Source organism: Athene cunicularia (assembly GCF_003259725.1).
Source record: "Athene cunicularia isolate RWA chromosome 1 unlocalized genomic scaffold, athCun1 chr1_part1, whole genome shotgun sequence".
In the NCBI taxonomy this organism is placed as follows: domain Eukaryota; kingdom Metazoa; phylum Chordata; class Aves; order Strigiformes; family Strigidae; genus Athene; species Athene cunicularia.
Genome location: NW_020799091.1, coordinates 57054063 through 57079440, shown reverse-complemented (window position 1 = coordinate 57079440; position 25378 = coordinate 57054063). Strand labels below are relative to the sequence as shown.

The 25378-nt window shown below is 39.6% G+C and overlaps 1 protein-coding gene across 6 annotated transcripts in view; it reads left to right on the top strand.

Moving 5' to 3' along the window:
- The first annotated feature begins 620 nt into the window (after window positions 1-620).
- The window catches only part of TMTC4 (transmembrane and tetratricopeptide repeat containing 4), a 61357-nt gene continuing 36599 nt past the window's right edge, over window positions 621-25378 (top strand). For 4 of the 6 annotated variants that reach the window (XR_003397661.1, XR_003397660.1, XM_026841245.1 and 1 more), the window contains exons 1-4: window positions 621-851; window positions 5927-6042; window positions 8124-8340; window positions 11699-11786. Coding sequence is in view for 4 of the 6 variants with exons in the window: in XM_026841245.1 (XP_026697046.1) it covers window positions 621-851; window positions 5927-6042; window positions 8124-8340; window positions 11699-11786 (652 nt within the window). In the remaining 2 variants the exon portion in view is untranslated. The remainder of the gene's footprint in view (window positions 852-5926; window positions 6043-8123; window positions 8341-11698; window positions 11787-25378) is intronic. The other 2 variants (XM_026841258.1, XM_026841268.1) reach the window with 1 other exon arrangement.

The following is a 25378-nucleotide window of genomic DNA, read 5'->3' as shown; positions in this document are numbered from 1 at the left end:
ATGCCGAGTGATCTAGTGAGCACTACTTTGGTTTTCGCTGCACGCATCTTGTTGTCTCGTTGTTTGAATTGTTGACATTTAGGGCCTAGTCCATTGACTGTTATCTGTATATGCCTGCTTGTGGTGTTTGTATGAATTCCCTTTATGGGCTGTGTGTAAGACTAGGTAGGTCCTTTAATTCGATTAACAGAAGAGAGTTGAGCTGGTTTTGCCACTGATGATGTTTGGTTTTCACACTCTGAAGGAAATTATAATGCTTATCATTCTCCTAAGACCTTTATAAATGCTCCACAGTCTCCATGATGCCCCTGTTTGTAATTAGAAAAGAATAGTAAGAAACAGAAAAACAGTGATTCGCTCAAGGTTTTAGATTTTGCCTGTGCCAAAGCTTTAACTTAGAATCTAAGAATTTCTTGGCTTTATCTCTGTGCTCAAGTCATGAGAACTGTGCCGTTCTTCCACATTTGAAGTACAAAATTATGTTTACAGATGTTCCAGTAATTATGAAATGCACTGAGAGAATAAAATGTTAGGTTGTATGAAACGTCATTCTTCTCTCCCAACCCAACTCTCCATTTTTAAGTTCTTTTCTAGTGAAATGCAACTATAACTGCATTTGTATGTATTTCTTTCAGACTTGCAGCCAACATAATGCTGAAGCTCCCAACTTGGAACAAGCATTTCACAGAATGGCACAAACAGAACCTAATCTGGACCGTGACGTATCATGGTTTCTCCTTCCATCATACTGGGCTAAAATGGTTGTGGCATTAATTTCCTTCCTCTGTTTTGCTAACAGCTATGATGGAGATTTTGTCTTTGATGATTCTGAAGCCATCATCAATAATAAGGTTTGTCTCTCTTTTTCCCTGCCCCTCCATGCTCTTTGACATAAGCGGTCATAGGAGAAGAAATAATGACAGCCGGTACCTAGGTAGACCCAAAATATCCATCCTAGTAATGAGCTTCCTTCCGATATTCTTTTTTTTGAAGTTTATTTTTCTGTTTAGTTATTTTAAAAGTAAGGGTTTTTTTAAGTAAAATTTATTTAAGATTGACAAACAAGCTGCACAGCAGTGCTCTGAAAAGCTAGAAGCTTTAAGTACACTTAACAAAATCTTACTCCTAAAGCTGTTTGAATAACATTATGTGGGTTCTAATGCATAAACAAAAGAGTGAACAAATTAAACAGCATTTTTTGGTTGCTTTTTTTTTTTTCCCTCAGAACATGTCCCCTTTCATTCTTTTCCAAGTGAGGTGCTCTGCTTAGGAAGTCTTGATATCTGGTCAGGGAAGGGAGCTCTTTTTGTCATACCAAATGGACTTTGCTTGTCATCTAAGAAAACATTATCAAGGCTTGCAGCCTTCGATGTGATGTTTAGTAACCCTTATTCACAGAGTACCTGCACATCAGGACTTCCTATAGATCTAATTTTATGCTTATTTCTAAGTCAGTGAGAGTATGCAGTAGACTTTTCTAATACCCGTTGATGTTAACAGGAGATTTTTTTCATTATCTTCTTAGGGTGACAGATTAATAAGCCCAATAAATAAACTTACTCTGGTTGCAAGATACATGTGTCACTAAGTGGTTGTAGAGTGCAGGGGTTCTTCAGCTGTGATTTATACCATAAAACTGTTATGGGAGTAAGGAAAGCTTCCTCTTCCTGTGTTACTTCCCCACTTAAAAGTTCCCGTGACAACAGTATTTTTTTTGAAATAGAGACAGAGTATTCTTGTGTTCTATTTTAAAACTGATCATACATGCAATGAACAGTTCTTGAAAGGCTTAGAAATTAACATGTGACTCGAACAAACCTCTTGCTGAGATTGTTTTGACTTTGACTTTGAGAAGTAGAGTGTCTTCAGTTGCTGAGACACTTCATGCAATCACATGTAGCAGTTAGCGAGCCTGTGCTCGTGAGTGGGTCTTGGTGTTACAGCTCTTATGCTGTTCTAGAAGGTACTTGTTAAATGTTTGGAAAGAGAAGCACAGGGTAAAAAGAATTGCACTCATCTGTTGGTTCCGTTTTCCTGAAGCCATAGGTTTATAAGGAGGATAATCTGGAGACTCATACTGCTAGAAGAACACAATTCACATTTTTTTGCCTTGCACAAGATTTAGAGGCAATTTATCGCCATGTGCCTTTTAGAATCCCACAGAATTATTGTTTTCTTAGACAAATTTGTATTATGCTTGTGTAACTCATCATACCTTGAGTTATAAATGTATGGGAGGAAAATGCATCTGCCAAATTGGAAATAAATCTCAAAGCTTCTAAGAGAATACTATAGACTTATTAAGACCCTACAGTGATTTTTTTTTTTTTAAGAACCATGTTTTAACACAGCTCCTGGCAATGTTTCATTCTGCAAACTTTTATTTGGGGCACAATTATAATATTTTAATTTCCTGAAAGAATGAACAAAAGACTGATGTTGAAACAAGGCAGGTTGTTTCGTTCATGTGCAATTTCCACACTTTTAATCTTTCTCCATTTCTTTCAGTCTTTACTTTCAAAATGTTTCAATTTATCTATGCAGCACAACAACCTGCACCAGGATTATAGCTGTTGGCAATGCTGAGAAATTCAGCCAACTTCTTAAATAGATTAATTCATGTCTAGTCTGTATATTTGAAAAACTGTGAGGCTTATGCTATTTTTCACATCAAAATCCTTTATTATTCCCTAGAAATTAAATGAGATTTTTGTGACAGTATCATTTTAACACAGGGGTCATATGAATATATGGAAGTGCAAAATTCATGAGAAAAATGCAGAGACAACAAATTTACCAGTTTAATGTTGAGGGAGAGCATCTAGCAAAGGCACAGTTTATTAAACAAAATATAGCATATTTTGTTCCTATTCAATGGGAGAGGCAGCAGGTGAAGTAATTTTGTAGATTTACTGAGCATTACTATACCAGTATTTTCCTGGATACCACACAGTGATCTTTCTGTTAATTTACTAGCTACCACCACCACTCCAATCTTTCTTTTTTTTTTTTTTTTTAGTGAAAGATACACTGTTAGTTGACCCCATGCCTACCGTATTGTGGAACATTCTGTTATTAGATTATACTACCTTTCAAGGCCGTTTTCCAGATGCTTTCTTGTCATTTTAAGCAGCATTTTAACTAGTACACAATAGTGACTTTTGTCTTTATTTATTTACTAGCTTGGCAAGAGAAAAAGTTGGTTTAGAAGGAGCTTCAGACACTGTGTCATTTCCATAAGCCTTTATACAGAAAAACTGACCTTTCTTTCAGTATTGAACTCTGCTGCCTGTAAGCTCCTACTAGTCAAATATTTTGAGATCCTTTGATATCTACTTTCTGTTCTTAAAGAGAAAATCATAACGTAACTTTTAAACAGATGTGCCTCTCAGAACAAACCATTCCTATTTTAGGGTAAGTCCATTTAGTGAGAAAATTAATGTAAGAAACTCTCTTACAAAACTTGGATACAATAGCAAGATACATGACTGAAGATTTTTAGGTCATATGGAAGTGTAATCTAATTGCTAAGTAATTCCATGTATTCAGCTTTTCCTGTATTCCTGTGGAAGACAAAAGAAGACTGATTGTAGCAGAAAGGGAAATCTAGCCTTGCACATTTCAGATATATTTCTCATCTCAAGTTATTGAAGACCATCTGTGACATAGAAGACATACTTTTAAAATTTTTATACTAAAGAAAAGCATCTCTTTTTCATAGTCCCTTTCTTTGGCAAATGTACATAAGGAGCAGTGCTATTGGTTGGAAAAACCCTCCGAAGGTCACAACACCCACAAACAGCTGTCCCCTGCAGAGTGCAAAGACTTCAGGAGATGTTGGTGTAGAACCCAGTCCCAACTTGCCCCTGGAAAATCAGCTATAATGATTTAGTGGGCTGCTGGTTGAGTGCACTCCTGCTCTGAGAGTCAAATTATGACCTTTAGGGTTTGTGCATACCAGTGAGGAATGGAACAGGAATTTAGGTGCTTAAGGCCAAAATTGCAGTCCTGGGAGAAGAAAGTTGTAGCTATTGCTTGGCAGTAGAAACATCTGTGAGAGAGCAAAGAAGTTTTGCACCTTGATAATTCTTAAGCCCAGGTTGGATCCCCTGTGAGTCTTGATTTCTTAAGATTTTCCCTGAGAATCCCTTAATTGACAGCTGCGGTATAGGATTTTTCAAAGACTACAGTGTTAGCCTGCTCTCATTTCTGTGTATTGATTACTAACTTATTAGAGAATGCTTCACTTCATTTGACAATGTGTGAGGAATTTTAGCCCACTTCCCCTTCCTAATTCTTATTTTTAACCAGTGGTTAAAATAATAATACTGGCCAAATTTGATCAAGTGGTAGAAATAAATCTCTTCATGAATTTTTTTTGTTTAAATTTTTGGATGGATTGCAAGTCAGAATGTGTTAAGAGAGAAGCAAAAAAAAATTGAGTTATTTTAAGTTCAGTGTAGCAGCAGCCAGTCAGCATGGCCCAGACATTTGGCTGTACCTTGGGACAAGCAGTGGTATGTGTTCCCTCTTGCCTTGTTGGCAGGCCAAAAATGCTAGCTAAGGATGAAATGGAAGATACTGGAGACCACAGGAGGTGCTCAAGATACTGTAGAAACAAGTGAGATGGTAGCAGCATTTGAGAGGAACTGGAGTTAGTGAACCAAGGGTATTGTAATGTGGGAATCTTGTAAGTAGATGGAGATGTAGGAGGAATAAGGCATAGGACACCAGGCTTTGTAAGACCTTACATGGGTTTAGCAACCCCGTTTGTCTCCTTACTTGTGTTTGTATTGGCTTGTTAATCTGCTTTGGCTTGTTGATCTCTTAAACAATTTCAGGGGAGAAGGTGGGGGTAGAGTAACTTGTGGTTGATTGCAGGTGTAATACCAGCACTTACACAAAAGCTATTTATTTGATAGTACAATTTTGTTCTTAGGTTCTCTCTTAAGTGTATTTAACATGCACATTTGCTGTAGCATAAATTGGTATGTAATTGACCCAGGGAAGCAGGAGAATAGGGGTAAGTACAACATGAATATGTTAGTTTGAACTTCCCAGCTTGTCCTCACAGAAAACTGAGGTGGATACTACTAAGGTCCTTATTTTTTACCTTTTTAAAGTGTGTGTTTTCCATTCAGTCATCTAGGTTATTTGGATTTTTTTCATTATCAGCATGGCTTTAAGATAAAAGGGAAGAGTGGACTTCTCCTCTGCAGTGTTTTTTCTTAAGTCCCCTACCCCCACCCCAAATTAAAATAATTCATTAGTTTTCTGTCTTCTGCTATTCATCTTTTGGATCAGTATGTTGAGATTTTGATTCTTGGTTTCATGTATTAAGGGGTTTTTTGGGTTTTTTTTTTGGGGGGGGGGTTGGTTTTTTTTTTAAAAAAAAAAGCTATTTGAATAGTGTCCTGTGCAAAGTAAGGCTTCAAAAAGAGCTAATTGTTGTTTTCTATCTTTAGCCTCCTTGCTTTCATGTTTTCATTAGTAGTTGTGCTACTGACACTGGTAGAAAAGTAGCTGTTTGCAGCAGGTTGTAGTTGGCCTCCTTCACAAGATAACCTAGACCTAAAATTAAAGGCTTTTTACAAAACTGAAAGGTAAAGGGATTTTTTTGTGTGTCTCATATCTTGACTATTGACCAGATTATCAACTGATATGAATACGCACAGGTCTAGTAGATTTCATGTAGTTATGCCTCTTACAGAATCCAAGGATCTTGGCCTCTATAATGACAGGCATCCAAGATATGACTGTCACTGCAAACTTGGGTACCTTGTCAAATGTCAGAAGTGAGCCAATGAAATATCTGCTATGTCCATGTTAGCATGAGCTTGTATTAGTTAGGACTTGTTTGTGTTTTAGCTGCTTTGAACATAACCGAAATGTTAAGAATCTAGTAATTTATGATGTTTCCTTTCAGGACCTCAGGGCAGAAACCCCACTTGGTGACCTGTGGCATCATGACTTTTGGGGTAGCAAACTGAGCAGCAATACCAGTCATAAGTCATATCGACCACTAACTGTCCTAACTTTCAGGTGAGACTTGTCTTTTTGCTCAAGGTCTGATTTATTTATTTATTTTAACATATATTGGCTTAATTGATTATAGAGAGGACACAACAGAAAAGGAGAGAGACAAAGTATCTGAAGGGGAGTTGGATATCTTTGCTGAATATGATTTTTCTGTTTGCTACCTTAATCTCAAATTAAGTTTTAATTTTCAAATTGTTTCTTTCCCGAAGTATATATTATTTTGTCATTCTATATTCCAGTGGTTCAATTTCAGAGATTGCATCTTATGCTTTTATGTATCTCAGTACTAGGGACAGTATGGTTCAGTATGTAGGTCACATCGTCAGAGAGCTAGGAAGTGTATGTTCCCTTCATTTAGCCATGCTGCCACTTACACTGCTATTGTAGTTGCTGTTCTCTGCTTTCCTGGTGACCTGTCAAATGATTTTTTTATAAATAGAATCAATCTTATCATTGCCTTTTGCCACTAGGTCACTGAATAGTCTTCCCACCTCTTTCCCCCTGATATTCTAACTTCAAGTGAGTGTTTGTGTCTGAGAATCCTAGTGAGAGATATGTCTGTATATATAACTTGCTGTTTTTCTCATATAACTAAAGGTTTATGAGGATTACTTCTGTAGATGCCTAGCTCATGTTTTTTGCACAAAGATTTGAGCAAGCAGTAGACCATGTAGAAACTGTGTACGGTAATGCAGAGAATCTTCGGGGACTCAGTCTTAAGCTTCTTTATTTTCTCAATGCAACTCAGTGTTGTGAATGGGGGCCTGGCACTGGTTCCAGACTAAGCCAGGGACTAAGTGATTGCATAAGAAGTCTTCCCACTCTTAGTCCTCATATTCAAGCAAAAACTTTGACTCTTGAGTGCAGTGTCAGTGTTTTAAGTACTTAGCAGTATGGGTTTCACTGTCTGTTGGGCTTTCTTCACATTTTCATCAAAGAAAATATGCAACTGAATGGAATGTGTCAGAGTCTTAAACCTATTACAGCTTTCAGCACATGCTTTCCTTTCTTTTCAAGGTCTCTGTGGTATATTCCATCTCTAGTAACATCCTGGTTAGTTTAAAGAGCGGACTGGGATACAGTCATTACTATATCTGAAAATATAGATGAGCATGTGGAGATGGTCTGTAAAATGCTATTTTTGCAAGTAAGAAATCGGTTTTCTTAATTTCCCTAAGCTCCAGCTTTTATGTGTATCACATTTATAATAGGTTAGGGTCTTTTAAATAGATTTCACTTAAGCCAGATGCAGACTGACCAAATGAACTATATAAAATCACCTATCCAAACTAAGTTTCTGTGTATCTCACCTACTGATAAAAGTATATGAATAATAACAAGGTGTTTCTCCCTTTTCTTTTCCCTCTCCATTTTATGGCAGAGTTCCTATCTCAAATAGGTTTTTTGACTAAATTTTCACTTTCACTTCCTTCTGGTTCTGATACTTGCATGAAACATCTCTCTAACCAGTCTCATAGCTTAGTTACTAAGATGCACTAACTGACTGCTTTCTGGATTGATACTGATTATACCCAGATGGTTTCCAAATCATCAGTACAAATGCTAGGACATTTTTCAGCTACAGTGTCAGTGGATATCATAGTCTCAATGCTTATTAGTTTCCTCACTGTGTGGATTTAATGAAAAAAATTTCATCAGGTTGTTTTTGGACATAGTTTCTCTTAAGCCCAAGGGTATCTCCCCAGTAGGCTGAGTTGTTTTTCTGCAGGACACTCCTGCATTACAACACTGAAGTTATATTGCTGATCAAAAGCCAGTTCTAAGTAACGGTAGGTATGATTAACATAACAGCATTAACCTATGTCTTTGGAGAGGATAGATATTATGCTGAATATGGTATCCCATATGAATACTTCTGAGTAAAGATCAGGACGTTGTTTCTGTCCGACTGTGGGGGCTAAGAGGTAATACCATACATGCTGGGGTCTGCTGGTATTTTTCAGACTTTTGGTTTTGTGTGTGTGTGTCTAATATGATCTTGCTATGGGGTTGCTTAGGTTTTCTGTTTGCAGATCTCTTACCATTATATAATTCCTAGCCTTGACGTTTTTCTTTCTACATAGAATTAATTACCTTTTTGCTGGAGGCTTCTACCCAGTTGGTTTCCATGTCATCAATATAATACTGCATTGTACTATCTCAGTGTTGATGGTTGATGTGTTCTCAATATTATTGGGTGGACTGCAATTCACTAATAAAGGAAGAAGGCTAAACCTGGCTCCAAAGACATCTCTTCTAGCTGCTTTGCTGTTTGCTGTACATCCAGTGCACACAGAATGTGTAAGTACTGAATAATTAGCTCCAACAATTTCTGTCTTATAAGTTCTTGACCATCTTGATTAATCAGTTCTGACATAGCCTTATAGTCTACACACTTCTTTTATGTATTCTTAATGCTTCTCTTGGCACATGTCTTATGAGAACAATCAAATATTATGGTTAGCACATCCATAAGTTTGTAATTCCGCAGGGCTGGACCTTATTAAAGAAGATAAATTAAATCATTTAAGTACAATAACTAAAGAAAGATAGCTCTAAACTACAGGATTAAGAATTCATAGATACATTAGCTTATGGGCAGCCAAGGAGAATGGAGGATAAACTGAATGCAAACGCATAACCACATTTCATTTCCAGTTGCTTTCATAAAAAAACAGGGAGATAGAAAATTGGATTAGGGATATTATATGAACTCTGTATGTGACTGTATGAGAACTGCATCCAGTTTTGAATACATGCTGCAAGGAGGACACTGGGTAAAACAGAGAGGGCTCAGAAGAGCCACGAAAATGATTAAAGGACTGGAAATCATCCCGTGTCATGAAAGATCGAACACCGTGGTTTTATTTTTTTAAGATGGAGAAGATTAAAGGAATTTTTTTTATCACAGTCTGTAATTATGTACATGGAGAACACAAATTTGAGAGTAGTAGGCCCTTTAATAGTGCAGACAAAAGCATAACAGTGGCTGGAAGCTGAAGCTGTAAAGATGCAGAATAGAAACATGGCACATGCTTAGCAACCAATTAAAATACCTGACCAAAGATCAAAGTCCTTGTATGGAAATTTTAGTGAAGAGGAGATGGTTTTCTTAAAAAGCTCTTTTGCACTCATCGCTAAGAAAATCACTAAGAAATCCCTTATGCCAGTGGGCTTGCAGGATGTGGTCCCTGATTGCTTGATCATGTAATCATGAATAAATGAAACAATCACAATACAGGAATCCTTTTTTTTTTTTTTTAGAGTTTGGAAGGACTGGGCTACTGAAAAAGTACTAACTTTAGCTTTGATCTTTGTGCTAGTAATGAACATTGACTCCTCAGTGCACCTTATTCTATATATGTGGCACTGATTTTTCATTTATTCACAATGTCATGGTTTTTGGCTTTTTTCATTTGCTTTGCACACGATTGATGGGGAAGAGGTTACGGAAAGCTAGGCCTCTCAGCCGACTGGGGACCCTGCATGTATTGGAAACCTAGAGATGGTGCAAATTTATGTATTAGTAATTTGGCAGCTTTTTTGGCAGTATGGCTAAAATATCTCCCCATCATTCTCCGGTGTTTGCTTGCCTGCAGAACAACTTCTTTGTGAGAGTGCATTGTGCTAGTGTCAGAAGGGCCCATTGTATTTGTTCTCCAAAACCAGTTCTAGATGTCAGAGTGAAATAAAACAAGTCTTCAGTGCTTTTGGTGTTCTGATATGTAAAGAGAAATTTTACTTGAGTCTTAACTTTGTAATAAACCTACTATTGACTCCTTTGTCATTATTTTCTTCTTCATTCCATTTGACTCTAAAAATATATTTAAATCAGCAGGCAAATATTAATAAGATCTTGGTCATGTCAAATAAATTACAAGTGATACTGTCTGCTTGCATATGTGAGGTTTGAAGACTTGCATATGCTTTGGGCAAACACTGGAAGAAGAGGAAAAAAGTAGCATGCTTACATACCATCTCTCTTCTAAGATCCAGGAGTGAACAGAGGCCTCTAATCATTTATACAGTGAATGTTAAATCTTGTTGCACTGAAGCAGTCATGATACTGCTATCGTTCTCACATGGGTGTGTGTCAGGCAGCATCTCCTCAAAAAGCACTCCTCATTATTTTAAAGCTGTGAGTTTTAAGTATCATGACATCCTGTTTTGAAAGGCGATGACATATTTTGTCATAAAATTGTGAAGAATCTGTCTGTTCGCTGCTTTGGATTTTGGTATATACAGCACAAAACAAACTGTCATGTAAAACAACCTTGAAAAGTTTAATGCTTTTCGGTACCTATGTAAGAAAAACATCTGTCATTATAATTTTTTCTATCTACAAATAAACACTCTTGTGCTGTAGTTCTGTCTTCTACAAAATGCTTATTCTTTGTAATGAGTGTGAAATACTAAATGAAATATGGACATAAGGATATACCTGATACTAATTTAAAAACAGGGTTTTTTGTTTACCTTATTAGCAGAGACTATAGGACTGATCCTGCATTTGGGTTGTATCATACTGTTGGAATCATCTGAGGCAGTATGTCTCTTATTAGCCCCTTAATCTCTTTGTTGTAACAAATTGACATTTATTTTCAAAATCGTGTCAGTTCACCTTTACTTTTATCTCATTAGCTGAGAGCAGCTCCTGAAACAGAATGACACTTCATTATTTTCACCTTTCAAAGCACTCCACAGCTGAGTTAATTCTCATAATTCCTCTATAAGATAGACAAAGAAACAGGGAAGTTAGATGTATGGCTTTGGATAAATCAATAAGTTTTTCTGAACTGAATTTAGGAGTCCAACAGTTTTTCCTTTTACAGTGCTAAAGTGAAGCCGAGCATAAAATGGGAGAGTGGATTCAGTCCGACTCTCATGCCTCTATACTTCTTTCTGATGTTATTTAGAAATAGTTGTTCCATTATGTCAGATTGACACAGGAAAAAAAAACCCTTTTCCTAAGGGAGGGTTAGCAGGTGCCTTTAAACAAAATGAAGATAGAATTTATCTTTTACATTCCTCTTTCTGTTCCACTCACAAAATGGGACAACTGGTGCACTATACAAGAACCAAAGTTTCTGCCTTTTGTCCCTAATGCAATAATATGTATTAAATAACACAAAAAACTTCTGGAGGGGGGATTTTTTTTTTCCCCCCAATTCTGCATACTGGAAGCTATTTGTCCACTCTGAGTGTTCAGACTGCCATTTGAAGGCTGGCTTGTCTTCTGAAAGTAGATAGTCTTGATTTGCATTTCAGCAGAGCTGCTGATTTTCTTGGGGTTCAAGATGTTTGCTAAGAATTCTACTGAAAGGTGACTTGATCCAAAACCAGATGGAATCTGGCAGAATCTACATTTTATTCAGTGAGGTCCTCCTTAATTTCTTAAACCAGCAGTTTTTCATAAATTAAAGTCAAATCATTTACCCAGTTGATACTAAGCAATACCCAATCAAAATTAGGATGTGGCTTAGAACACTGGGCATTACTGATCTAGCAAACCAGGTTAAAAAAAGGAAAAGTGTTACAAAGATATTATTTTATACATTTCACTTTGTATATGTGTGTGTGTACCTTTATCTCAGGTTTTCTAAGAGTAAATTCTGGTAATCTGAATTTTTTTTTTCTTTTTTCTTTTTGTTTTTTTAAGGTTGCTGGGATTGTTGGCAGAGCAGACCTACTGTGTGCCCTGTTCTTTTTGTTGTCATTCCTTGGCTACTGTAAAGCATTTAGAGAAAGTAAGCGTTCTGTTTGCCCCTTTAATTTTATATCGTGTATATTTTCTGCATTCATAAATTTCACTGAAGTACAGCAAAACTAAAAATGTCATCTTGATGTGGTTTGAATTTATTAATGTTTATACCCTCATAAAATCTTAAAAAAAACCCAACTGCTTTAGCAGGTATTTATTGTTAGAAGAACTGGAAGGGTTGCTATCCCTGATTCCTGTTAAACACTTAAAATTATTTTAAGTCTGTTTTATAATAGACTTATTTGTTAGATGTTTTATTGTTTAGAAGCATAAAGAAATATTTTTGTATTTAGAAAGAAATCAAACCTATAAATATATATTCTTAAATATTTTAGTAGACTTTATGCCATTTTGTTTGGGATGGCTTAAATGGGAACAAACTTTAGAAACCTTACTGGTATTTTTAATGAATTGTAAAGAATTACTCATATGAGTAAGCCCTCTAAATTCCTGCAATATGCAAGTGCTGGCATATATATCCTGAATATAGTGTTACTCATAAAGTTTTTGTAAGACAGCTGTATTTAACATGAACAATTCCTTTGTAGATGTTTTTTCAAGTGAGCTTTAAGATCTGTTGTATTATTTGATCTGAATGCAGGTTGGCAGTTCAAATACAGTTGTGAAGAAATTGTCTTGGGGCTCTGCTAAATAAACACACAAGAATACATTAATTCATGATTATGAAAAGCTATACAGAACATGCAATCTGGTATCTGAATGTACCCCACCACAGGAAATATGGAAATCATTTGCTTGAACACATGAGGAGCTGTGTTGTGAAGAGCTTGTATAATACCATTTGAACAGGCATGGCCTGTAATGTTTAACCAGAGTTGACAGTGTATTACAGAGGTACCTGAGCTGGCTTCAGGTGATCTAGCTTACCAATAGTCATGTCATCCAGGAGCTTAGTGCAGGCCAAGTGGGATAAGTTAGTCCACAGTGAGCTCTAAAATGTTGCAAATAGATCTTGCTAATTGAGTTTAGATTGTTTAGAACTATTTTGCATATTTCCACAGCTGATAACGTGAGCTTAACTTCATCTTCACCACTTCAAATGGTACTTATGGTAATTCCTGTTCACATCTGATATTTTTTTCTCCCCTTTGAGTAGGTTTCATTTCTTTCAACTAAACTGATAATTTCTTGATGAAAATTGGCCTTGGGATCTTGCTTTCTTATGTATTCTTTTCTTATCTATTTTACGGGGACGATTGTGCTTTGATGTTTCTTCCTCTTAGTGCTAGAGTAAATTAGACAAATCAAAATATTGGCTATGTGCTTTCCAGTTTGTTGGTACAGGTAGACCTATATGGCAGGGGTAATAATCTTTGCTTGAAGAACTCAAGAGCCAAATTCTTAGGATGACCATTAGACACTTTTATGTAGGAATCTGTAATTATTTTGTTATGGAGGACATCTCAGGAATGATTAAGAATGTGGTGTGGATGCTGGTTAGGGATATTCTTAGTGCTTGTACAAATTGCAAAGGCCAGTTTGATGCCTTTAGATGTCAGTGTCATTTTAATAGTATTCTTGTACTGAAATTCTTGTCATTGATACAGAAGAAGGAAAATGTCGTGGAGACAATACTAAGCAGCACTTTGTATTTTTTATTGGACATTACATCATAAGAGGGTTAGATCTGTGTCTCTTAAGCAGTTTTGCCAAGGAAGACTACAGTCTGCCAGCACAGTTGTGCCTTTTGCCTTTCAGATCAATTTTCAATGTTTACTGTCACCTTCACTGCCTCCTTTTTCCTCAGCAACTTCTTAAAGAAATTTAGATACTTTTTATTCTGTACTCAAGAATTTTTATCCAAGTTACATACTTGAGTCTCTCCAAACAGTTTTGGGTAGCTTGGTGACAATTTCAGGTTCTTGCAGATCCTTTCTGGCATGTCCTAAATGAGAGCATGAAAAGTTATTTCTAGCACTGTGGAGAGCACTAATAGTTCTTTAGCAGATCTTGCATGGAGCCTGAAAGGAGAAGCTCAAGCTTCAGAGTATGTATTTCCTCTGAACCTCACATGATTTGCTGCAGGCTGATGAGCAATGTGACAAAACCCAGACATTTCAGAGTCAAGGTTTCAGGTCAGAATGATTGTGGTCTGAAAACTGATTTTGAAATGCGTGGGTGAGTTTCATTGCTCATCCTGGATGTGCCTTGCTGTGAAAATCATTAATTTGTAAATAGCAAAGTGGGTTAGATAGAATACAGTAGTCTATTTTGGTTGGAAGGGACCTACAGTGATCATCTAGTCCAACTGTCTGACCACTTCAGGGCTGACCAAAAGTTAAAGCATGTTATTAAGGGCATTGTCCAAATTACTTTTAAGCACTGACAGGCTTACTACCTAGTTGACTACTAGTAGGCCTACTACTAGTTGACAGACAACTACCTCTCTAGGAAACCTGTTCCAGTGTTTGACCATGAGAGGGTAAAGAAATGCTTCTAATGTCCAGTCTGAATCTCCTCCGATGCAGCTCTGAACCACTACCACATTGGGTACCAGGGAGAAGAGATGAGCACCTCCCTTTCCATTCCCCCCCCGCAAGAAGCTGTAGAAAACAATGAGATTTCCCCTTAGCCTACTTTTCTCCAAACTAGACAAGCTTGTGAGGTCCTTAGCTGCTTCTCACAGGACATTCCTTACAGCCTTTTCACCAGCTTTGTTGTGCTCCTCTGGACACATTCAGGGACTTTCACATCCTTCTTAAATTTTGTGGCCCAGAACTGCACACAGCACTCAAGGTGAGGCTGCACCAACACTGAACACAGCGGGATAATCACCCCTTCTGACCAGCTGGTTGTGCTGTGTTTGATGCACCCCAGGATGTGGTTTGCTCTCTTGGCTGCCAGGACACACTGCTGGCTCATATTGAGACTGCTGCCGACCAGCACCCCCAGATCCCTTTCTGCAGAACTGCTCTCCAGCCACTCCTCTCCCAATTTATACTTGTGCCTGGCATTACTCTGTCCTAGGTGCAGAACCTGGCGTTTCAAGTTATTAAATTTCATCCCATTAATCACAGCTCAATGATTCAGTCTATCTAGATCCCTCTGCAAAGCCTGTTGCCCCTCAAGAGGGTCAACAGCACCTCCCCAATTTGGTATCATCACCACACGTTAATAATGTGTTCAACTCCTTCATCCAGATTGTTGATAAAGATATTGAGCAGAACTGGCCCTGGAATAGAGCCCTGAGGAACATTGGTGGTGCCAGTCACCAGCTAGATGTAGCCTCATTCACTACAACCCTTTGAATTCTGCCTTTCAATCAGTTCTTCATCCAATGCACCATGAACCCACTCATCCTACAGTTGGACATGTTGTCCGGAAGGATGCTGTGAGGGACAGTATCCAAAGCCTTACTAAAATCCAGAAAAACTACATCCACCTCCTTCCCTTCATCCACTAGGCAGGTGACCTTATCATAGAAAGATATCAAATTAGTTAAACAGGAGTTCCCTTCGTGAACCCATGTTGACTGTGCCTGATGGTTGCATGATTCTTTCATTGCCTTTCAGTAGCACTCAGTATAATCTCCATAACTTTTCCAGGAACTGAGGTTAGACAAACAGGTCTGTAGTTCCCTGGGTCTTCCCTCACATGCTTTGTGCAGATTGGAATAACACTGGCTAGCTTCCAGTCAGCAGGAACCTCCCTAGACTCTCAAGACCTATGTTAGATTATCAAGAGGGGTCCTGCTATAAGATCCACTAACTCCCTCGGTACTCTGGGATGAATCCCAGATTGTCTCCACTACCAGTATCCCTACAAACTTGACCTTCAGCCTCATAAGCCAGCTGTGTTTTGTCTTGTGTCCATTATGTGTGTGGTATTCTCAGGCTTTAATAGCTGAACCTTCAGGAGGTTTCCCTACTTCGTCAACTTAAGCATCTAACTTGGGCATGCAGCTTAAAAGCCTTTTCTCCTTCCTCCTTCTGTGCAGTCACTGGAAAGAGACAGACTCCTTTTGATGGCCAGTCAGAGGAATAGTTTATCTAAGGCACTTGCAGTCATCTTCTAGAGGTACCAAAATCTATCAGTTGTATAGAAGCTTAGGAGGACTAGGCTTGTAACTTAAGATGCATTTCCATTGTCACTTCAATTGGACAGAAGTGCAGGAGGCTGCTAAAATGGAGCAATCTAGCTTCCTTTTATCATATATCATAGATCAAGTTAGGTTGGAAGGAAGCTCTGGAGGTCACCTCTAGTCTAAAATCTTAAAGTAGAGTTAATTTCATAGATCAGATTGCTCTGCTCTGGGCCTTAGCCAGAACCATCTTTAGTGGTTCTTTAGTGGCCTGCCAGGTTGTTGATGTGTTTCCTGTACTGGACACCACACTGAACACAACAGTACGCCTCACGTGGCTTCATAAGAGCTAAGTAGAGATGAATAGCCACTTTCCCTGACTTGCTGGGTATGCTGTAGCTAGTATAGCACAGTGTGCATTTAACCTTCTTCATTACTGCAAAGGCACACTACTGAATCATTGTGAACTTGTCAACCAGGAACTCCAAATCCTTTTCTGCACTCCCCAGCCTGGACTGTTGCATGCATCCGGTTTTTGATTTTCATCAGTCTTTTCTCAGACCATTCCTCCAGCTTGTCATGGTCCCTCCAAACTGCAGTCTTGTTCTCCACTGTACCCATGTATCCTCTAGCTGAACCCCACCAACCACCACAACCAGTTTTACTTTCTGCCCTTGCTATAATTTTTTACCTTTGGGAACAGAGATTGGTCTAACCCATCAGGCAGCTGTTTGAACATTAGTGTCTGTATAGGAAAGGGTAGTGTCTGGATTGGAAAGAGCAGCTACAAATAAAGGGAGGCTGTCTCTTCACAAGGAACCACATGGAGAAGACAAGAGGCAATGGGTACAAGTTGCACTGGAGGAGGATTCACCTTGATGTAAGAAAGAAAGTGCGAACAATCACTGGAACAACATCTCCAGAGATCTGGCAGAGTCCTCATCACTGGAGGTTTTCACGATGCAACTGGACAGGGTGCTAGGTAATCTCATCAAGGCTCCCTTTCCCACAAAAGGTTGGACTAGATGATCTTTGGAGGCCCCTTCCAACCTGGGCTGTTCTGTGATTTGATGTTTGTATGAAAAGCTTTAGGAAAAGGTAACCAAATATGGGGCTGTAGCAGAGTATGACTTCTCAGTGGTTTGTTGTATTAAAGTAAACATGAAGTTTTACCCTTGGATGCCTCCATTTTGGTGGTATGAATTTCCTTTTGTGAACAGTTCTTCTAGCCATTCACAAATAATAGGATAAATAAGGAGTAAAGACCGTTTTATTTGAGTTTAGCTGACTTTGATTCTTCATAGATTGAGGGTGTCAAAAATAGCAAAAACTGTCTTAGTTCTATGTGTAAGCTGATCTCACTCAGTATAGATAAAGAACAAGCATTTTAAAAATACACACATATAGTTTAAAAAACAGACTTAAACAATGTCTCCTAAGCAAGGAAAAAACACCCTTTGTCCTCTCAGAATGTTTTCCTTCTGCTGGCAAATCCATGAGATCCAGAAAGTCTCCAATACTGTTGGTCCACACTGATAATTCTAGTTCAAGTTAAGAGTTGGTACTGCATCACTTTCTAGGTCAGACCAAGACAGTAATTTATCTTTGTGGAATAGTCTTAGTAAGAAAGAGGGGGACAGAACAACCAAGAACCCCTCCATGCATTCCATTGCATCAGTCTTGTGTTTCTAATCAAATACGATGATCCTACAGAAAAGTGGAATCTACTAGTTTGTTCTAACATCCTGTTTCCTTTTGTCCTGCTAGATTTTTATATATTAAAGGAAAGTGTGACCCTAAACCATAGGTCAACTGCATGTGTCATTGTTTCTGGATTTGACTGTCACACTTATATAGTACTTAGGTCACCAGCTTTTTACAAGCAGTAAGAGAAGAACTATCAAAGATGAATTTTTAAAATTGTTATTAATGGATGCATGGTAGCATGACTCTTTTGGAGTACTTAAAAGAGGGTGAAACTCTAAGGCCTTCAGGACTTGTGGACTGCATTTGTATTGTCTTTCAAATACAGTTACCAAGACATGTTTGATGCTACTTTGCTTTTACTGATGAACTTTGAATGAGCATGAGAGTAAAACAAACACTGAAAAGCCTGAGTTGATAGTGCTGATATGGTTGTGTTCTCAGTGACATAGACTGTTTTTTCATCAGCAGCATCCCAATTCTACTATCTGGTAGATAGATTGTCTAAGTCTTTCATAAAGAACCTGATTATTCTTGCAACAAAGCAGTGTGAGATCTGTGTACAATTGTTCCAGAAATCTGTTTGTTTTTCACTAGCATAGGTGTAATTGTTGAACTGTCATTCTTGGTCTTCTCTAAAGGAGACAAAAGCCATGGAAGAGAGACTGATTTGGTTAGTGCTTATTTTCACCTGATGTCTGAGTGAATGAATGAAAGAATTTCTTTTTGCTTGGGTATAAGGACTCATAAAATGTCTGAGGAAGATTCGAGGGTACTGTGGGGAAGATATATATATATATTAGTGAAAACAATCAGGAGATCAGAAGAATATCAGTGTCAGACTGGAAAACTTCCTAAGGAAAATAATGGGTTTTATAAAGCTCAGGGTATACTGCAGCTTGTTTGTCTGATGTGATTTGTTTGTGGTTTTGGTGGATTTTGTAATACACAGGGTTTTTTAGCCAGGATCTTCAGCTCTTTTTTTTTTTTTTTTAAAAAAAAAAAAAGCATTTAACACACTATATGGCCTGTAATTATGTCTCACTGAAATTCTACAATTCTGTTACTTTTTTTCAATATACAGTTTTTTGTGTTACCATCTTTGATAGGATATTTGCAAGGAACTAATCTGTTGTTCTCATTCTGTCCTGCTGTTTTAAAACACAACTGTGGGGACAAATCCACTGCATAGGCTTTGGAGACAGCAAGAGCTGACAACTGTTTAGGTATGTTCTGAAGGGAATTATGGGTTATTATCTTTGTTGAATTTTAATGCAGCTTATCTGGGAATTCATAAGGTGATTTAAAACTGCTGTAGTATTCATTTTGCCTTCCTTTGTCTTCAACTTTGACAGTGATTCAGTTGCATGTATTTGCCGTCTGCATTGGCAATCTCTGAGTGATATAAAATGATGAGTTCACAATTTACTTCATGTGAATAACATTGGCCTGGATATTAAATAGGTGATCGACTGTTTGCTCATATGCTATGACTTCTTAAAATTATTTTGTTTGGGTTTTGTGTTTCTGTTTTGTTCTGTTCTGTGTAGTCACCTGTCAATCATCTACTAGTTCACTGCTAATTTAATTAAGCATGCGAAGTAGGCTGTAGTGATGAGTTTTGTGAATATTGGAGGTTTGTATTATGGAGGTTTTCCTATAGATTGGAAATGGTTCGGTCTCCTGTGTGAAAGAGATCATTGTTAAGATATGGGGTATATTGCAATTGGTCAAGAGGTATTTGCTGTTATTAAACCTGTGGGCCCTGATTTTTCAACTGTGTGCTCTACTGTTCATATCTGAACACATTGGGAGGGAATAGTTGTATGTGAAAAAACTAACAATTTTATTGTTTTATTGGGCAGAGGAGAAACAATAACCTTTTATTTGTAGAATTAGTGCTAACTTTTGTTTGTCCAATATAGTGTAATTCAGAGATAAATTATCCCTTTACTGTAGCCTATATGTAATGAGTTTGAGATGCTTGGATATGTTTAGAAATGGCATTTGCCATTGTGGTTTCACTATGAAGTGAAACACTGAGTTGAGCTGAAGTAGTATGTACATTTGGAGATATTGTAAGGAGATCTCAGGATTAAGTTGATTCTAACAGTGGATTCTTCTGTGATCTTTTAAGCCTAGGTAATTCTTCCCCCTTTGCTTAGGAATTCACAAGCAGAGAAATCTTAGAGCTTGGTTAGATGAGTATTTGTAGTTGGAAGATACCATCCCTGTAGACTAGGCACATCAACAGAATATATGAGTGTTTGTGATCTATTTCAGTTAAAAATCAAAACATTCTGCAGGAGCTTGACATAACTTACTTTGCTTCAACTTTCAAAGGAGTAGGTGGCTTCACAGAATCAATTACTGGGTTTCATCTGAAGATGGAGACTTCTTAAACTGCTCCAAGCTGTCACCTGGTTGAGCCCTAAGTTGCTTAATTAGTTTTGAAAAAGGAGGTGCCAAATACCCAAATGTCTGAATTGGTAATAATTATTTGGTATATTGTTAGTTTGAATTTAAAGTAAGACTAAGCTTGATACTCTAGAGTATTTTCATCGTATCCTTATTTTCTAAGAAATTTCATTAACTAGTGGATTTAGGATTTTGCAGCAAATGGTCTCGTGAAATAGGATTAGCATTTAGGAAGACAGGGTTGAAGTATATAATCGTTCTGCTTATAAATTTAGGATCTGTCAATTCATAGAATCATAGAATGGTTTGGATTGGAAGGGACCTTAAAGATTATATACTTCCAACCCTACTGCCATGGGTAAGGACACCTTCAACTTTGAGCAACCACTCCAAAGCCCCATCCAACCTGGCTTTGAACACTTCTGTGGAGGGTACGTCCACAACTTCTCTGGGCAACCTGTTTCATTGTCTCACCGCCGACACAGTAAAGAATTTCTTCCTTATATCTAATTTAAATCTGCCCTCTTTCAAAAAGGAAAAATGGTAAAAACCATTACCCCTCGTCCTATCACTGCAATCCCTGATAAAGAGTCCCTCCCTATCCTTCCTGTAGCCCCCTTTAAGTACTGGGAGGCTGCTATAAGGTCTTCCCTGGACCCTTCCCTTTTCCTGGCTGAACAACCCCAACTCTCTCAGCCTGTCCTCAAAAGGGAGGTGCTCCAGCCCCCTTATCATCTTCATGTCCCTCCTCTGGACCAGCTTCAACAGGTCCATGTCTTTCTTATGTTGGGGACCCCAGAGCTGGACACAGTACTGCAGGTGGGGTCTCACAAGAGTGGAGTAGAGGAGGAGAATCAGCTCCCTCAACCTGCTGGCAACACTTCTCTTGATGCAGCCCAGGATATGGTGGCTTTCTGGGCTGCAAACGTACATTGCTGGCTCATATTCAGTTTTCTGTCCACCAGTACCCCCAAGTCCTTCCCCACAGGGCTGCTTTCAATCCACTCATCTCCCAGCCTGTATTTGTGTTTGGGATTGCCTCAGCCTATGTGCAGGACCTTGTACCTGACCCTGTTGAACTTCATGAGGTTTTTGCGGACCCACCTTTCAAGCTTGTCAAGGTCCCTCTGGATGGCACATCCCTTCCCTCCAGCATGTCGACTGCACCACACAGCTTAATGTCATCAGCAAACTGCTGAGGGTGCACTCAATCCCCCTGTCCGTGTCACCAACAAAGATGTTAAACAGTGCCGGTCCCAATACCAACCCCTGAGGAACACCACTTGTCACTGCTCTCCACTTGGATATCGAGCCATCGACCACAAGTGTTTGAGTGTGACCGTCCAGCTAATTCCTTATCCACTGAGTGATCCATCCATCAAATCCATGTGTCTCCCATTTAGAGACAAGGATGTTGTGAGGAACAGTGTCAAATGCTTTTCACAAGTCCAGCTAGATGACATCAGTTGCTCTTCCCTTGTTCACCACCAGTGTAACCCCATCGTGGAAGGCCACCAAATTTGTGAGGCACGATTTACCCTCAGTGAATCCATGTTGGCTGTCACCAATCACCTCCTTATTTTCCATCTGCCTTAGCATAGTTATCAGGAAGATCTGCTCCAGGATCTTGCTGGGCACAGAGTTGAGACTGACTGGCCTGTGTTTCCCTGGGTCTTCCTTTTTCCCCTTTTTAAAAATGGGGGTTATATTTGCCCTTTTCCAGTCAGTGAGAGCTTTGCTGGACTGCCACGGCTTCTCAGGTACGATGGACAGTGGCTTAGTCACTTCATCTGCCAGTTCCCTCAGGACCCACGGATGCAACTCATCAGGCCCCATGGACTTGTGCACCTTCAGGTTCCTTAGATGGTCTCAAACCTGATCTTCTCCTACAGTGGGTGGTTCTTCATTCTCCCAGTTCCTGCCTTTACCTTCTGTGACTTGGGCCGTGTGGCTGGACCCCTTGTTGGTGAAGACTGAGGGGAAAAAAGTAATCGACTGCCTCAGCCTTCACCATATCCCAGGTAAGCAGGTTTCCCGTTTCCTTCTGGAGAGGGAAATTTTTCCCTACTCTTCCTTTTATCACCAACGTACCTGTAAATGCTTTTCTTGTTTGCCTTGACATCCCTGGCCACATTTAATTCTCATAGGGCTTTGGCGTTTGTAACCTGATCCCTGGCTGCTCGGGCAGTTTCTTTGCATTCCTCCCAGATTATCTGTCCTTGCTTCCACCCTCTGTAAGCTTCCTTTTTATGTTTGAGCTTGTCCAGGAGCTCCTTGTTCATCCATGCAGGCCTCCTGGAAGTCTTACCTGACTTCCTCTTTGTTGGGATGCATCACTCCTGAGCTTGGAGGAGGTGATCCTTGGATAATAACCAGCTTTTTTTGGGCCCCTCCTCCCTCCAGGGCTTTATCCCATTCTACACTGCCCAGCAGACCCCTGAAGATGCCAAAGTCTGCTCTCCTGAACTCCAGGACATTGAGCTTTCGGCACACCCTCCTCACTGCCCTAAGTATCTTGAAGTCCACCGTTTCATGGTCACTGCAGCCAAGGCTGCCCTTCAGCTTCACACTTCACAGCAGCCCCCCCTTATTGGTAATAACAAGATTCAGCATAGCACCTCTCTTTTTTGGCTCTTCTGTCACCTGGAGAAGGAAGTTATCACCAGCACATTCCAGGAACTTCCTGGGTTGCTTGTCTCCTGCTGTGTTGTCCCTCCAATGGATACCGGGGTAGTAGAAGATGAAGACCATGGCTTGTGAATATGAGGCTGCTTCCATCTGTCTATAGTCGTCCCCATCCACTCACTCTTTGTGATCAGGTGGCCTGTAGTAGACACCCTCTATAATGTCATCTGTCCTTGCCCTCCCTTTAATCCTAACCCATGAGCTCTCAGTTGGCTCCTCATCCATCCCTAGGCATGGCTTCCTGCACTCCAGCTGGTCATTGACATAGAGGGTGACACCCCCTCTCATCTCCCCTGCCTGTCCTTCCTAAAGTGCCTGTATCCTTCCATTCCAACACTCCAGTCCATTCCAATGCCTCCATGATGCCTGTAAGATCGTAGCCCTGCAGGTGTGCGCATGTCTCTAGCTCCTCTTGTTTACTCCCTGTGAGTCTGCATAGAGGCATTTAAATTGGGCTCCTGATGAAGCTGATTTCCTGGCTGGAGTGGCTGGAATTCCTTTGTGCTGTTCTTCAGGTGTTCTCCTGCTGACCTGTGATCCCTCTCCAGGCTCTGGGCATCTATTGCTGGAAGTGACATCAAACTGGTAGGAACTGGATGGATTGAGGTTCCCCTCCCGCATGCTGTGAAAACACTGTGTATACATCCTTGCTATAGGAATGCTTATACTTCAGTCTAGCACTCTAGTGTAGGAGCCCTTATGGCTTGTTTATGGTTTATGTAGGTATTTCATTGAATCCCCTCAACTTTCAGACTTAACGGACTCCTAAAGAAGGACCATCTGAGCAACGCTTTTTGGTTTTGTATAGAAACACTATATTTTTCAGGCTTAAAAAAAAAAAAAAAAGTACTCTGTTTCTTTGGCATGCTTACAATTTTGTCCATCTGTTAGAGTGGCACAATGCCCACTCACAATATGGTGTACCAGTTTCAACCAGGCACAGGTGCCAACGAAAGATTGGTTTCATATTCTGACAGAAGATTTTTCTGGTGGGAAGCAGTGCCGTATTAGAGGAATGTGCTTTGTTAGACTGATTACTTCTGTTGGCTTGTGTGTATCTCATAATAATAATTAGCACTTATGCAGTGCTCTTCATTTTCGAATCACTGTTAAAAAAAAAAAAAAAAGAAAATTGAAGGCATTGCTAAATGACAGTCTTTTGTATCTTTTTCCAGTCTACTTTACTGAGATTTCTGCAGTTGAGGGGGGCGGGAGGTGTTGTGTCTGTTGACCCAGGAACAAGCACAAGAGAAAATGTTTTATAACTGAAATTCTTTCTCTTTGATGAATTAATTCAATGATGAATTTTCATAAAATTACTGTTCTATATATGAATCACAAAATGGTTGAGGTTGAAAGGGACCTTTGGATGTCACCTGTGCTAACCTGCTCAAGCAAGGTCACTTTGAGCCCGTTGTCCAGGACCATGTCCAGATGACTTCAGAGTATCTCCAAGGATGGAGGCTTCACAACATCTGTGCAACCTGTGCCAGTGCTCTGTCACACTCCCAGTAAAAAAGTGTTTCCTGATGTTCAGACAGTTTCAGTTTGTGTGCATTTTCTCTGGTCCTGTTACTGGGCACCACTGAAAAGAGCCCATCTGTGTCCTCTTTGCACCCTTCTTGCAGGTGTTTATGTACATTGATGAGATCCCCCTTGAGCCTTCTCTTTTCCAGTCTGAACAATCCCAGCTCTCTCAGCCCTTCCTCACAGGGGGACATGCTTCAGTCCCTTTATCTTACTGACCCTTTGTTGGCCTCACTCAAGCATGCCTGTGGCTCTTGTGTACTGGGGAGCCCAGAACTGGACACAGTACTCCAGATGTGGCCTCATCAATGCGGAGTAAAGGAGAGGGATCTTCTACCTTGGCCTGCTGGCAATATTTTGTCTATTGCAGCCCAGGATACCATTAGTCCTCTTTCCTACAAGGGCACATTGCTGGCTGTTGTTAAACTTGGTGTTCACCAGGACCCTCAGGTGCTTTTCTGCCAAGCTCCTTTCCAGCTGGGTGGCCCCCAGCATGTACTGGTGCCTGGCCTGGGTTTGTTCTTCTTCAGCTGTTTGTTCCTCTTCCCCTTGTTGAACTGCATGAGGTTTCTGCCAGCCTATTTCTCCAGCCTGTCAAGGTCCCCTCTGGATGGCACCATAACCTTCTGACACATCAGCCACTCCTCCCAGTCTCATGTTACCTGCAAACTTGCTGAGGGTGCACTCTGCCCCATCATCCAGATCATTAATGAAGATGTTGAACAGGACTGGATCCAGTATTGACCCCTGGGGTACACTGATAGTTACTGGCCTCCAATTAGACTTTGTGCCACTGATCACCACCCTCTGGACCCAGCCATTCAGCCAGTTTTCAGTCCACCTCACTGTCTGCACATCCAGCCTGTACATCAACAACTTCTCTATGAGAATCTTATGGGAGACTGTGTCAAAGGCTTTACTAAAGTCCAGGCCTTTAATACTGTCTTCCATAAGATGCTCATTATGGGTCCCTTATTATTTCTCTTTTGCTGCATTCTTTTACCATCTTTGAGAGTCCATGCTTAAGCCTGACTGCACTTGACATGCTGAGATGTTCCTGGTGTCTGAGACTTGGACTTCATAAGAAGCAAATATGTTTCTGCACAACTTTGAATGTGTGCCTATGGAATGGCATTTGATTTTTTTTTTTTTTGGTAGACCATTTCTCCAGTTTGTCAATGGAATTCTAAATTGTCCGTAGT